General features: G+C 29.7%; 2 protein-coding genes across 2 annotated transcripts; one reads left to right on the top strand and one right to left on the bottom strand.

Moving 5' to 3' along the window:
• The first annotated feature begins 1501 nt into the window (after positions 1 to 1501).
• On the top strand, positions 1502 to 6455 carry LOC111624824. Its single transcript, XM_023367777.1, has 4 exons — positions 1502 to 1616; positions 3393 to 3529; positions 5462 to 5559; positions 6030 to 6455. The coding sequence occupies exons 1-4, from the start codon at positions 1502 to 1504 to the stop codon at positions 6187 to 6189; spliced, it is 510 nt and encodes a 169-aa protein (XP_023223545.1). The 3' UTR covers positions 6190 to 6455.
• Positions 6456 to 11384: 4929 nt separating this feature from the next.
• Positions 11385 to 15430, bottom strand: LOC111624835 (thioredoxin domain-containing protein 9-like). Its single transcript, XM_023367796.1, has 2 exons — positions 15279 to 15430; positions 11385 to 12423 (listed from the first exon to the last, which is right to left on the bottom strand). The coding sequence occupies exon 2, from the start codon at positions 12404 to 12406 to the stop codon at positions 11771 to 11773; it is 636 nt and encodes a 211-aa protein (XP_023223564.1). The 5' UTR covers positions 12407 to 12423; positions 15279 to 15430; the 3' UTR covers positions 11385 to 11770.
• Positions 15431 to 15690: the final 260 nt, after the last annotated feature.

The following is a 15690-nucleotide window of genomic DNA, read 5'->3' as shown; positions in this document are numbered from 1 at the left end:
ATGTTTAAATTTTTCTCTGTTGCGTGTCACTTCATGTTGAATTTTTGTCGATGTTAAGCCCAATGAAAATTTTTATAATAATAATCATGTCTATTGTATCATTAAAAATTATTTCTTTATTTTGTACAAACAAAATAAATATATTGAAAAATATAAAAACAAAAAAATGATACTTTAGAAGTTAATCTAGTATCAAAACCATTCGATTCAGCATGACACAGTCCGACTGGAACACTTTTGGTTAACCAACGTTTCGGTTGATTGGCATTCGGATAATCAACGCTCTACTGTATCTGATTAAATTTTCTGAGGTCAATAGTATGATTGCCAATAGGTATCAAGAACAAGTAAAAAGAGTAAGTACAGCATGAATTTGATGTTTTGTAATATGTAGTATATTTGAAAATTTTGTGGTATGACAGGAACCAGAAAAATATTCTTGAAAAACATTTTGCTATAGCCATATGGACATGGAAAATAAGTTGTGTAAAAACAGAATAAGGATCTCTTATAATTGTGTATACACTTTGCATTTAGGATTTTATTATCCTTGATAAACTTTGGTCAAAAACTGTCCAAAATGGCTGATATTTCAGTGATATCTAGTTAATGGAAAGTTATGAAATCAGCTCTTTAGTAGCTGCATACAAGAATCTCTGAAATAGGAATAAACAAATTATGTTGAAATCATTTTTAATTGTTTCTAAGACTATTGCTATCTGAGGAGCTTAAATCATCTTGATTTCAATCAAATTTTCAAGACATATAGCTATGAAAGTTTTAACAGTTTCATTTAGGATAGTAAATTGGACTTTTAACAGGGTGATGATAATATCCAGTATAGAATTATACACTTTGAATTTGGAAATACTTTGCAGAATCCTCTATTATTTTATCTTGGCTCAGCTCTATGAAGTGTCTTTTTCCCTTGATACACTCTTTTACTTGAATGAGGCTTTATGTGTGATAATTTTAGTGATCACATTAAGCTTCTCCATGTCTAATGTATTATTAGGCAGTGCTGCTGCATTGTTAACTTTTTGTGTGGGAAGCTGCAAAATTTTGTTGCAAGATTTTAACTGGACAATATCTTTTTCCTCTATGGAAATCATAAGAATGATATCAAATATCTATAATTATTTTACAAAAATGATGCTTTGTCTCTCTTTTCTGATGATTGTCTGGTCAGTGTAATGTAAGTCAAAATTTTCATTACACCAGTGTGAAATCCGAGAGTTTAATGCAGTTGTCAGAAAAAAGAAATGTAAACAACTCGGATAGAAGAAATGCTCCTGGTGAGAATTATATCAGAGGTCACCGTTTGTTATAACAATTAGATGGGAAAATTGACACATAGGTGTGAAGAATGCACCGTTATTGTCAACAATTGACAATCATGTGACTCCTTTCCCACAACAACTGAATAAAAGCTCAAACCCCCGGAAGCTCAGTGCGCATCCACACATGGAAGTTATTTCTGTACTAGTGCCAGCTGATCTCTATGAAAAAGGACTGTGATCCCATCGGAGAAGACACTGGACAGAAGACACCAAGGACTACTACCTCTTCCATACAGATGATGCGCCAACTCTGTTACCTCTCCATTACTCTGAGAGGTATTTAGGGGATATTTTAGAACTTGTAAAATCGCTCTCTCCCCCTAAAGTTAGGCAAGCGACATAGATGAGAATAGTCACCCATTATATATAAATAGTCTATTATAACTGCATGTAACCTTAGTATAATTTTGCCTCCTGTAACTTAGATTTAGTTATTCAATAAATGCTTTGTTTATTTGTTAAACCTGTCTCCTGTCATTGAAAGGACGCCTACTGACTTACTGACGTACTCCCCACTCACTTTTTGCCCTCCTAGCCATCTGATGACTCAGAGATCGGGTTTTACCAGCCTGTGCAGTGTAAGTGGTCAGGAGTGATTAACCCCTGGGCCTCTGCTTGTCTCACAGCAGCATACAGGAAACAAAGCCCTTATGTAGTCATTTTTGGAACACAAATGGAACAAAGTGTCTTTAAGGAGGTAGATTAAGATGATTTTGCTTTAAATTCTGCCATGTTTAATGTGTGAAAAAATATTTTTTCAAGCATCTTGTAAACATTCATATTTCTTCTGTTTTTTTGTGGAATTGAAAACTGAAAAATTACAAACTCTCAAAGAAGAATTAAATCAATCAAAAATATTTAAAATAAAAATAGTAAAATACAAATATAAAAGAGTGTAATGACAAAACAGATTTTTAAACTGATATGTTTGGTAAATGGCCCCAAAGGTAGGAAGATAAGTGTAGCACCTGTTTTGAGGAGCATCAACTAGCCACTGTCAATCATTGTATCTAGTATTCTATGTAAAGCACTACTGATGGTTGCTGAAATTTGGCTTGAGCATGAACGTATGCTATCTTCGGGGATCCTTGTTTAATATGGCTAACTAGGGCAAAAAAGTTACAACTTTAAGTGAATCTACATAAGGAGGGAATCATAAATTCATAAGAAATCTTATGAAAAATGCTTAATTGAGACTTTGTTGACATAATTTTGATAAGAAAATCAGAAAAGGAAACAGAAAAACCAGCCAGGACCAAAACCAAAATGACAAATGCATGCACAATAATGCATTTTGTGTATATTGATATGTATCAATACACATGTAAGGTCATGTGGTGCAAGAGGAAGTTACCATCCATAGGGAAACCTCATAAGCGAGGAAAATTGTTAAGTGGTATTCCACAATTTTTTGATCAAATAACTACAAAGACTCAAATATTCATTAAACAAGGTCCCCTGTAGCTAAATGTGCTATATGATATATGTAAGTTCAAGACTTTAAATGGCTAAAAGTTATGTTTACATGTCAAGGTGGCAACTTAAAATAATCCTCTGTAAAATTTTATACAGTAAAATTTACTATGTTAATCAAAAAGAAAATCTAGGCAGATGGACCCAGAGGCAAGTGCCTTCTCCATCTCCTCTATTGATACATTCCAGTCTTGAACACATGGTTAAATAAAAATGTGTATAACTCTGAATAGAAACTACACTTATATTCTTTCTAAGATATTAAAATATACTTAACCTGCCTTCTAATTGGACTATTTTTTCTTTGTGAAGTAAAGTTTATTTCAAATTTAACTGTTTAAATGTAGGATACAAAGTATATTGTAGTATACCTTCACAAAAAAACTTATTGATTGTTAATAGATCAATTATTTCATAATGGATCTATTAAATAGCATGTATATTTAATTTTTCTCAGTTTTTTTTGTTTTAATGTAATATATAATCAGCACATTAATATATTATTTACATTTACATTATGTTTTATCTTATTGTTATACATGGTTTGTTTAAATTCATTATAATTTATAATCGTTACAGAAATTTTCCTTTGTTTAAAAGAATACTTGGAACAGCTTATATATTCTGAAAATGCTAAAAATTTGCATTGGAATGCAAAATATCAGTTCTTCCAGGATGATGATAAAATTTCACAAGCTACAGAAAAAATTATTAAGGTAATAGTTAATAATTTATTAATCAATGTTTAATTAGATGTAATATCTTTGTTTTAAGGGGGTTTTAAGTTATTCTTAGAGCATAAACTTTTAAACATAGTTTTCAATAATCTGAAAAACTATTCTAAGTTACTGTTAAACATGACTTCTTTCATGATATTTCTAGAAATGGCCACATAAATTTCTAGAAAAGAAATTAGTAGGTTTTTAGATCATGATAAGGTTGCAATACAGTTTACTGTTAAATATTACAGGAATGGCGAACAGGTTGATTGCAGAGCTCTTTTCTAATACCTTCTCTACAGAATCTGGCTGCTATAAATTTCTAAAATATAATTCATAATGATTAGTACATTTAAAAAATTAAAATTTGAAAAAAAAATTAAATTTGTCATGCAGAACTTAGAGTAGCTTCAGTACTCACTGGTTGATAATTACTGCTCTAGATATATCGTAATTTGTCATAACATTTTATCTGAATTTAACATAAAAACTAAAAAAAAAATAAATTATATTTTATAAAAAATAAAATTCTAAAAAACAATGGAGTCAGAACTTATTACTAATCTTTACCTAATTGTACTATAAGCAAGTACACGAAAATTTAAATTTCCTTTCCTTTCTGACTTGTGGAGGATTATTAACTTCTTAACTCTAAAACATTTAATAAAAAATGAAGTAGAATCAAAAATTAAAGGTTGAAAAAACAAACCAGTTTCCAGCAAAAGAAACACTTTATTATTACTGTAAACTTTCCCTCAAATGCATTTTGCCAGCTACACTGGCCTCCTCAGTAGGGTCAATTAAAGTACACAATACAACTTAATTTTCCAGTTATGATAAATATCCATAAGTAATTTCCCACTCCACGATTACAACTTATTTATATCCATTTTGTTAGGAAGAAAGGATGAAGTGATGGTTCAAAAGTTCAAAGCAAAAACATCTTTGAGTGTGAACTTGATGTTCTATTGACTTGATGCTCATCAGCTTCCAACTGACAATGATACTTTTTCAATGTGGCATTGTACACAATATGCATGGTGCATGTCTTCATTCTCAAGTTTCCTTCTATTATTAATTACATTTTAATCTATGTATTATAAAGAAATGCTAACTGGTTAATGTAAAATAAACATAACCTTAGTTTAAAAAATCTGTTTTAAATAACTTTTTTCTCACTTAGGATATATCTATTTTATCTTTTGAGAAATTATGAAATTACAGGTATCCCTCGACTAACATGGTTAATTAATCCGATTAATTGATGCTACCTTGTATATCAAAATTGCATTAATCAAATACGGTACTATGCTAAGTAAAGACAGCTGGTAAAGATACATTAATTAAAACTTCTGCATATATAAAGGGATTGCCGGAATTAATTTTGTGCATTAATCAAATCCTGCATTAAGCAATGGATACTTGTAGAGATAAAGTATAAACTATATATATTGTATTCTTTTATACAATATATCATGATCTGGTGTAAAGTATCAATAGAAATGCTACAATAATACATAATCTGATCAAGCAAAAAATTCTAGTTATTCTGAAAATCAATAATTAATTTCTTGAATGGGATAACTCTTGCTAAATAAATATAATTTCAGCAAATAGTTTTTAATTGTAATGGATGCAATAACTTTTAAAAATGAATTGTTATAAACACTTGATTCCTTTTAAACTTGCAATATGTATAAATTACACTTCAATTTCAAAAGATACAGATTATTTGATTTTGTGTTATTCTGTTATTGAAAAATGATCACGATTATTCATTTATTTGCTGTTTACAAAAATTCTTGTTGCTATAGTTCCTGTATTGTAATTTATAAAGGAAAAATAAAATGAAAAATATTTTTACATCACTAGGTGATATTGCAAATTTTACTAGAGCTTATTAATTTAAAAAGTATCTTTTTCCAACAGAGTGAAATAAGTGCCTGCAATTCAGAAAAATTACATCCAGAAATATTACCTTTATGCCTTAGATTATGTACTGCAACAAGTCAAAATATAGATTACAAGTAAGTGAAAATTAAATTTTTAAACTGATCTATCTTTATAAAAATATATGATCTGAACTTTGAATAAATAAAAACAAATTAATGATTTCTATGTCTTGCAAGAAAATTAAAACTTGATCTAAGAAATATTCCAAAGGTCATTTAGATCAGTGCTGCTCAAACTAGTTGGTACCATATTATTGTATTGGCCATCTTGGTATGCCTACATAACAGTATCTTTGTATTTAGATAAAGATAAAAGTATTTATATTTTTTAAATGTAGCATTGTTTGTTCCCTTTCCTCAAGAAACTGTGTGGACTACCACTTTGAGTAGATATTAGATTTAGATACTAGATTTAGATACTTAGATACTAGTAGATATTAGATTTAGATACTAAAGTATCTAAATCTAATATCTACTGAAAGTAAATGTCTATTCTTTATGACTAAATATTAGGAACAACTATCATCTTTATATTATTATTTCAGATTATGCCAATCAAAAACATCAAAGAAGACTGCCTCATTTCTTCATACAGAACCAATGACTAAAAATAAAAACACAGATAATCTTTTTGCTCCATATCCAAAACCCACCATGCAAGAAGCGACACACAACCACATGTCATTAACTATCGAATCGGATTAAAGCAAGTTTTCCAGATATATTTTAATACTGTAATTTAGCAATATAATGTAAATAAGAGTTAATGTTATTTTGACATCCAAAATTATGTCATCGTCATCTAAAGAATTTATTACTATAATGTGCATAATGTTATTGTAACAGATTTCTTAAATTTTTGGATGAATATCATCAGTTTTTAAATTTTTGGAAGATTGTTTAGTTAACTACATCAAAAAATCATTTCTTTTTTTCAATATGTAACTATATTGTGAATAAATAGAATAAAAGTCATCTAAATATGTTTTTTTAATAATATTTTCTTCAATTTTTCCAATTTTGGATTATTCCAAATTCTGTTTCAGATTTACAAATTAATATAAATTTCAAATTCACATGACAATAAATAATGCTTTAGTTGTAGCAAGGAAAATGGAAACCTTCATATAAAATAATATAAACTTATTTTATATGAAGGTTTCCATTTTCCTTTATAAAAACAAAACATTTGTGATTCTAGCCCAGTATTTCTCAACCTCTAACAAATCGTCGCCCCCTTCAATAAAACCATTACGCAGTATCGCCCCCTTCACTTCAAAATTCCAATGCCCAGGGCCAAGGCTAACGCCAAATTTGTACTGCATCGAATAGACTAGTGACTAGTATGATGTTATTTGTTTAATTATTGTATGATATAACGAATAAAATATCTAATTAATCTTAATATAATGTTTTACTATATCGCCCAGAAAATTGTTTTTCACCCCAAAATATAAATTGTTACTAATCGCCCCCTCAATATGGAAAAATGCCCACATGGGGGCAATATCACCCCATTGATAAACACTGTTCTAGCCCATAATAATGATTGAATATATTCACAAAACATGTCATAAAATATTACAGATTAATGACAACAAATGGTAATCAATAATATCTAATAAGTTTATAAATTGTATTATCAAAATTTATCAAAAGAAGTAATTTTTAATTTATAAACACACTTGGTGCTCCTTGATTAAAAATATACTAAGAAAGCACACATCATTGTAGCAGGTGCTCGTATTTTGTATGCATACAAATTTAAAAGATTTTTTAAAATTTCTTAGAGGAAGATGTTCATGTTAAATCAAGCGTCATCATCTACGACGAGTGGTGAACCTACAGCATGTGCGCTCAGTGGCACGTCAGCAGAAATCATCTGGTGCATAGATGATAATCTGTATATATAAAATTGCTTGTCCTGACTGACTCATTCACTTACTGATTCATCATTGCCCAGAGCAAACTGTTGAACATAAAGGTGAAATTTGGTACACAGTTAGGGTACATCATAAAAACGCTCACTAAGAAGGGATTTTTCGAAATTCCCCCGCAGGGGGAGAGGGAGAGCATTAAGGCTTAACTGGAAGAACGGCTTCTACTGTACTATTTTACATGAGATTTTTTGTTACGTTTAGTCTTCATTAAGTACTTAAGTGGTATTAAATTAATAACATTTCAGACATTGTTATAAATATTTTTATATATTTTGATTTTTTAACCAAATGTTCGAACCTTTTTAAATTTGAATTTGTTATTGCGTATTGGTTCGATTATAGAACAATTGTAAACGTTCCAGAAAATTGGTCAAATTGAAAATAGTTTGTTTGATTCTCAGCAATTCTCATCATTCTCGGAGGTAGGTGTTATATAACAATTACTATGGTTGTTGAAATACTGAATATAAATATGGTTTGCTTGCAAAACCTCCGCGGGCAAAGTCACGGGTAACAGCTAGTATATCATACAATTTTGATTAGTCTTTTTCAATTATTCTTTCAGTTTATCACTTGATCCTTTTTTTTCAATCACTGTCTTTACATTTATTCTAATTAAAGCATATTCATATTCATTTCTTTAAATATTGTTATTCAAAGTCTAAAACTTTAGCATGCAAACATTTTTAAAGGTATGCATGCTTACTGTATGGCACATGGACTCAAATATTCACCATCCCTGATCTAGGATAATTAGATATACTGTATATATCATGATTTAAGTACAGTACACTGCTTTTTTTTTATTGGAGATGAGTTGCATTTCTTTTCTATAAGTTTTTCCAGAATATTTATAAACTGACATTCCATTAAAATACACACACACACAACTTGAAAATGTAGCAATGAATAAAAGATGGATTTTTGGAAGAAATCATCCTAAAGAAGGCACTTTATTTTTAACTGTTATGCAGATGAACTCTCTAATGTTAAGAAAAAAATAGAACAAAAGATTTGAGATGAATAGAATATTGAATTCCTCAATAATTTATTCAAAAGTAAAAGTGGCTTCTACAGATAAGTCTTGAATCTTGGGGACCTTTGTGTTAAAAAATAGCAGAGGATCATTTTGAGATGAGAATTGTTTACAAGATGACAATGCTGCCCATCTTGCTCGAATATTGAAGCAATGATTTAGAAGAGAGTTCCACAGATTGGTCCTCAATAGTCCAGATTTCAATCCAATTGAGAACATTTGGCATCATTTGAAGAAACTGGTCCACAAGAAACAACCTACTACACCCACTGCTATGTATTAGAGCTGGGCAAAAATATCCACAAACAAGTGTCACCAATACCAAAACATATTCAGCACTAGCTGATGCCAAAGGTAGTGCAATGCATTTCTAACTACACATATTCCATACTTTTGTCTCCAGTTTGTTGTATATGGCAACCTCTATCCCAACTTATTCCTCTACTCTTGACAATCTTTTGTAATTACAAAAATATATGTGTGTGATAACATTGTATACTATCTTTGCATTTTCTTTTACAATCTTGGTGACTATTAATTGCAATTGTTTTGGTGCACATCGAAAGGAATTTCACTTTTGAGCAAGAGTTTTTTTGTATATGAATGTGTACACACATTATTCGTGCTATAAAAAAAATCCAAGAGAGTTTTCTTTATTCAAATGTAAATGAATAATTATGAAAATAATGCAAACCAGTTTGGTTTTCTAAATTTAAAGTTGTCATTTCAGATTAATTTCATATCAGAATAAACTATAACAATAACTTTTTATAGCATTGCAGATGTGAATTTATGATGTAAAAAGATACTTATAATTAAAGAAATATGTAGGGTAACAAGTAAAACAGCAAAATTGTATTTGGGACAAGACTGTCTCACAGAGACTTACTACTAAGCAGAATCACTGATGCTCAAGGCAGGTCTCATTCTCATTCTTCAATCTTCTTTGGTATTGCTGCTTTTGGGTGCAATCATTCAAACTTTGCCAGCCATGATGCATTTTTGATGAAATTAACCTATCCAATTTCAAAATTTCTCTCCGTTGTGTGTCGGTCCAGATTGAATTTTTCTCGATGCATAACGAAAATTTCCCATTTTTGAAAAAAATAATCATGGCTATTGTATTGTCAGAAATTATTTTTTTATTTTGCACAAACAATATACAGTTTAACCTGATTATATCATCATTGGATGTAACGACAACCCTAATATAATGTCAAATTTTTATTGGTCCCACAATTTTACTATACTAGGTAAAGTTAAAAAAAAACCCACTTGTAATGACATAAAACCGTTTTAATGTCATATTTGAAGCACTCCCAAATTTACAAAATTAGATTAAAAATTTTATTTAACATAGGACTGAACACGTAATTTCTTCTAAGGTCAGAGTTCACTTCTTAGAATGACTGCGGGTGTGGTCAGTCAGGTGTGGTCTCCCCCACCTGACTTTGGTGGGGTGAGGTGCCTGTTTGTAGAAGAGGGTCGCCATTTTGTATTTTATTTTGACTTGGTTCTTGGTCCCGACTATCTACAAGTCTGGATTTTTTTATGCGCAAATGATTTGGGCACCTAATACTCTGTGCCAAATATCAACTCTCGACATGTACTCCTTCATACCTCTATGCTGGTAACATAAAACGGCAGTACAATTTTATAAACAAGACATAGTCTTGTCAACAAAGAAAACAAGAATTATTCCTGTTCATACACAGTGCGGCAATTAAATTCCGGGACTGAAGCTATATCTCAGCAACCAGTAGCGACATATGTTTAAATTTTATGTCATATGAAGTTTGAACAGATGTCGCTACTAACCTAAAACTTTTATTTAAATCGGTTGACATTTATCATTGTTTTTGATATTTTGTTTATCAGTTTATTTTGTTACATGTCGGCAAACAATAATGGTTCTAAACAATTTCTGTGGCACTTGGCACAAGTGCCACAGAAACGTTCAAAATGATGCAGAAAGTGTATGGAAGTGAGTGTTTATCATCACCTCAAGCCAAGAAAACGCGAAAAGTTCCATCAAAAATCAAGACGATGTTCATTGTTTTCTTCGATGGCAAAGGCGTCATCCACTGTGAGTTCGTCCCACAGGGTCAAACAGTTTTACTGCTGCTTTCTATTTGGGAGTTTTACAACGATTAATGGGAAGAATTCGTCAAATTCGACCAGAATATCGCAATTCTGATGACTGGTGTTTGTTACACGATAATGTACCGAGTCACACATCATTGATTGTTCGTCAATTTTTGGCACAAAATCAAGTCTGTGTGTTGAATCATTTGCCGTATTCCCCCGATTTAGCACCATGTGACTTCTCTTTATTTCCAAAAATGAAAATGAAGTTGAAAGGACGCATTTTTAATGATATTGAAACCATCCAAAGAGAGTCTACGCGCATATTAGAGGCAATACCGAAAATTGAGTTTGAGCAGACATTTGAATCACTATTGAATCGCTGTAAAAAGTGTATTGAAGCAGGAGGAGAGTATTTTGAATAATTTAATAAAAAGATTTGAATAAAATTGTTTTGTTTCATTTTTATAGATCCAGTCCCGGAATATAATTGCCGCACTGTGTATGACTATGAAAAAGTAAAAGGAAAATAATGAATAATTCACTTTGAAATGTATATAATATGGGTGCCTATTTAATTAGAAATAAAAATTTTGTTACGTATGCCGAGATTTTCGAACTAAAATGTTGACTTAGCATTTAATGAAAAATTCCAATCTTTTTTAAATTGTACTTCAAACTCTCCTATTAAATAAATTCATCTCCATTTTTCCTAATCAATTCTCATTAATTTTTCTGAAAATTTTACTATTTCAGTTTACTTCAATATTTTGATATTGTGTGGTTTAGAAATAATTTAAATTTCAGTGTCTTTTTAGAAATATTTTGATATTGTGACATATGTTAAATATACAGAATAGTTGGAATATTTTACATAATACTAATACTTTATAAAGTAGTAGTAATAATATAATTATAATCATTTTAACATTATGATGAAAATATAGTAACACTAACATTTTTACAGACATTTAATATGGCACTCTCCCATTACATTCTTTTGAAACTGTTCAAATGGAAGAGACTCAAAATCATTCTGTTCAATGCACTTTTTGAGAATGGATATTGTTAACAAATTAATAAATTTGATAATTAGAAACATGTACAAAAACACAATCAAGTAATGTTTAAAATACACAACAAAATTTTAGGTAAAAAAATTTTCTTCCTTATATTTGGATATTACTTATTTTCAAAATTGCAATTTGTTCTGAAACAAATAGCATTAGTCATCATCATCACTGTCATTAGTATTTTGTTTACCACGAATAATTTTTGACTGACTTCTAACACTAGATTGCGGTGGTGCACTGTCGTGATATTGAATGATACCGGCCTGTGCTATTCTCCATGCCATTGTATCAGTTGAGAAATCATCGATACCTCCTAAATCATCAAATCCCACTATGTAATCTTTTACTTTGCCATTTTTGCATAATGTGATGGTTGGAAGTATTTTTATCTTTAAGCGATCTGTCAAAAATGGTGCACGTTCTACATTCAATTTGCAAAATTTAGCTTCTATATGCTTCTTTGCCAAGATTGAAAGATGTTTATCTACAATTTGACAGCGGAATGTGCTCGGTTTATAAAAATGGCAGACGACGTTTTCGCTTTTCTTGCAAATGTCAAAGAACTCTTTTTCTTCTGTAATCTCATCATATTCGCCGTGACCTTTTGACAGCCACTCTCTTTTCAGTTTCTCTTGTTTTTTTAACTCTTCTAACCGCCGTCTTCGTAGAGCTTCGAGATCGTCTTCGTCCATTCTCTCCATTTTCCCTATTTCCTCATCTAATTTATCTTCAACGATTTTTGCAGCTTGGAGAAGCTGCGATTCAATCACTTTCTGAATTTCTGCCATAACTAGTTCTGTTTTATCTGAAAAATAACAGATAATAAATCTTAATAAACGAGAGAAAAAAATAGTTTATAATACATGAAATATTCTATATTGAGATATTATCATAAAAATTGTTATTATTATCAATGCAAAACATTTTTCATATAGAATAATTTACATTTCACAACAATGCAAATTAGACTGCATTCACACTTCCAACGAAAATGACCACAGATACTAAATGATAATAATGGCGTGTCTTTTGTCTCTCCAAAAATATTCACATTTTTCACTAGTTTTCACCTACATTTGCATTGTTCATCAGTCAAATGTTAGTTCATGCACAATTTACATTAGACTAAGTATTATTCCATGGATTTCTGCACTTTTAGACCGGACTCATTAAGATTTTTTAGAGGCCCTTTTTTTTATCATCTCTAACAGTTTTTTCTGAACATGTCAGAGCAACTTGTGAGATTAGCTGTTCATCCATCTTGTTTAAAGAGAATTGTGGGAAGTTCATGTCGATTGGCCAATAGTTATGACAATAACAAATGTCGAATCTTGGCTAACTTTTGAACGATGAATGTCTAAGACAAAAATTGAATAAAAGAAAAAAAAAAAAGTGTTACAATGTATAATATAATTAAACCTCAAATAAATAGTTAAAATAATATTGGGGGCTGAACAGGTTCCGAGTAGACTTTCTTTTCTGGCAGAATAATTTTTTAAGTTGTGCTGGGCTCTCTGGAGTTGAAAGAAAATAATTATTTTTATCCTCACTTATGAACATTTTATTATTAAGTTATAATTTTATTTACTCGTACTAAAAGTAGTGAATAAAATAGATTAGGAAGAGATTTCAAATATCATAAAATTCATTACACTTAAACTGAATTTTGACAAAGTTTAGTTATTTGTAAATTTTAAATCAGAGCTTATGTAATAACCAATAAATTTTGGATCTTGACAATTCATCAAGAGAAAATAAATGGAAAAACTGACATCTAACCTCAGAAAAATCAAACAGAACAGATTAAAAAAAAATATTTTGTTGTCATAGTAACAAATTTGTAAACAAAAGTTTTAAGAATGTAAATTTTATGTAAGAAAATCACATCACAGTTCTGATCTATTTGATCATGATAAAATATTCTGAGTTAGGCAGTTCTCAACATCTGCATTGTTTGAGAACACCTCTATATAAGTTGTTTATTATTTTTGAAAAAGATTGGTTCAGAAAGTCATAAGAACAATGAAACGATTAAGGATTCACAAAAAAAGGTCTGCGTGTCTATTTTCAACTTAAGAGATATAAGCGGTCCTCTACTTTTGTACCTAATTGGTTCCCGAAATGTACGAAAGTAGAGCAACGTAAAGAACATTCAAAGGGGTTTTCAAAATATTTATTTTTTATTGACTAGTATGTGGTGCTTTTGTTATAAATTTGTCAAGAAATTTGAATTATACTCTTATACATTTAGATGATTTGTAAACTGATTATTAATGATTATATATAATTAACTTGACATGTCAAGTTATCCAAATTTCAGATTTATACCTATTAAAATACAAACAATGAATTATATCTTTGATAATATAATCAATGTTTACATTTGTTTAATTTATCTGATAATTATATATAATAATTTGAAATATTTTGACAAAACACCGCGCAAAAATTCTTTAATGCCACTTAGGAGTTATCAGCCAGTTTACCGATATATATAGTAAAATAAACTTTAGTAATGGAGTGAACAGGAATCTAGAACAAAAGTATTTCTGCACATAAGTAATAGATATATATTTTATCAATGGTGTGGTTTTTTATATATTCTTTTGAATGTCAATTTTTCTAAAAAATTATTTCAATGTAATAATCAGATTTCTACCAATTTATAGAAATGTAACACCCGATGAGGGGTGCAAGATACACAAAATATTGCAACCAAAATGCATAGTGAATAAAGAAGATAACACTCAGAAATTTTTGTCTCTGATAAAATATGGTCCAGACAATAAAACATCGGTTAATTAACTTAATATATAAGAAAACGCAATTCTATTTATATTTAGAAGGATTTTTTTTGTCTCATAAATGATCAACAATGACAGTGTTGTAGGCATTCCTATATAAGAAATGAAACCAAAAGGTAATAATGTGATTTTTGAATTTATCTAACCTAAATGAAAATGACAAAAGATAAACTTTTGAAATGGAATATTTTACCAAAGATCGCACCTGGATCTACGGATCCTTTTGCTTATATACAGTGACAACATCCCCGGTATCCCGGCAACCGTCGTATCCCACTAAACATACAATAATTGCCGGCGGAGATAAAATTAAGTATCCGTGTCCATTAACCCAACGGAAATAAGTTACAATACTGAGTAATTTAGCAAAGTTTCTGTAAGAAATAATTGTCAAAATTATTTTGGGGCATTTATTAAAAACTTTCAAGTTTTTTTTATTTCATTTAACATTTAGTAAATTACATACCAACTTCTTACCATAAAAATTAAGTAAAATAACCTTTTATTACTTATAAATTTGATATTTTGTGTAATAAAAGATTACTTTAGAAAAGCAGATGGGTCTTTTTTTTTAATTAAAAGACAAGGTGCTGTACTCAATCAATACAATAAAGATTTTATAAGTTTTTTTACTAGATAAATTATTTTAAATATTAATTTTCCATTGAATTAACTAAGAAGTTCCTTAAATGAGGCATCATTTCTATAACATTTGGTCACAATGCTTAACACTACGCCCAATTCCCTACACTACTAAATACAGAACAGTATTAAAACTAAACGATTTTTATATTATTCTCTGATATATTATATATAAAAGCTATAGTAAATATAATTAGATGATAGAGTAACTTACTATCGATGAAATTTACAATATAAACTCGTAACTGAAGGACGTACAGCACATTCAGAAATTCCACCAGGTGTGCAAGTTCACAAGTAGGGCGGATGACGTCATTTTAAACTGCGACAATTTATGAACTCAATCTAACGTAAGGTAACACGACATCTAGCGGTATGTTCGCTTCCCGCTTAGAGAGTTGGCCCCCTTTATTTATTTATTTATTTTATACATTGGAATATATATATTTTTCTTTATGGAAATAATAATTTTAAATGTTTATATTAATAAAATTTAATAATAATATTTTTATGATACGTTCTAAAAATGTCAAATAGAACTATTATATTGACATAAAACAAACCTATCAAGTGACGACACAAACACGTGCTTTTGCTATGTGTTATTTACACTTTTCTTGCTTTAA

The sequence above is a fragment of the Centruroides sculpturatus genome, unplaced genomic scaffold (assembly GCF_000671375.1).
Source record: "Centruroides sculpturatus isolate CEXI.00-Female unplaced genomic scaffold, Cexi_2.0 scaffold394, whole genome shotgun sequence".
Taxonomy (NCBI): Eukaryota; Metazoa; Arthropoda; class Arachnida; order Scorpiones; family Buthidae; genus Centruroides; species Centruroides sculpturatus.
Note: the sequence above shows the minus strand (reverse complement) of the source record. Positions and strands in the feature narration are given on the sequence as shown.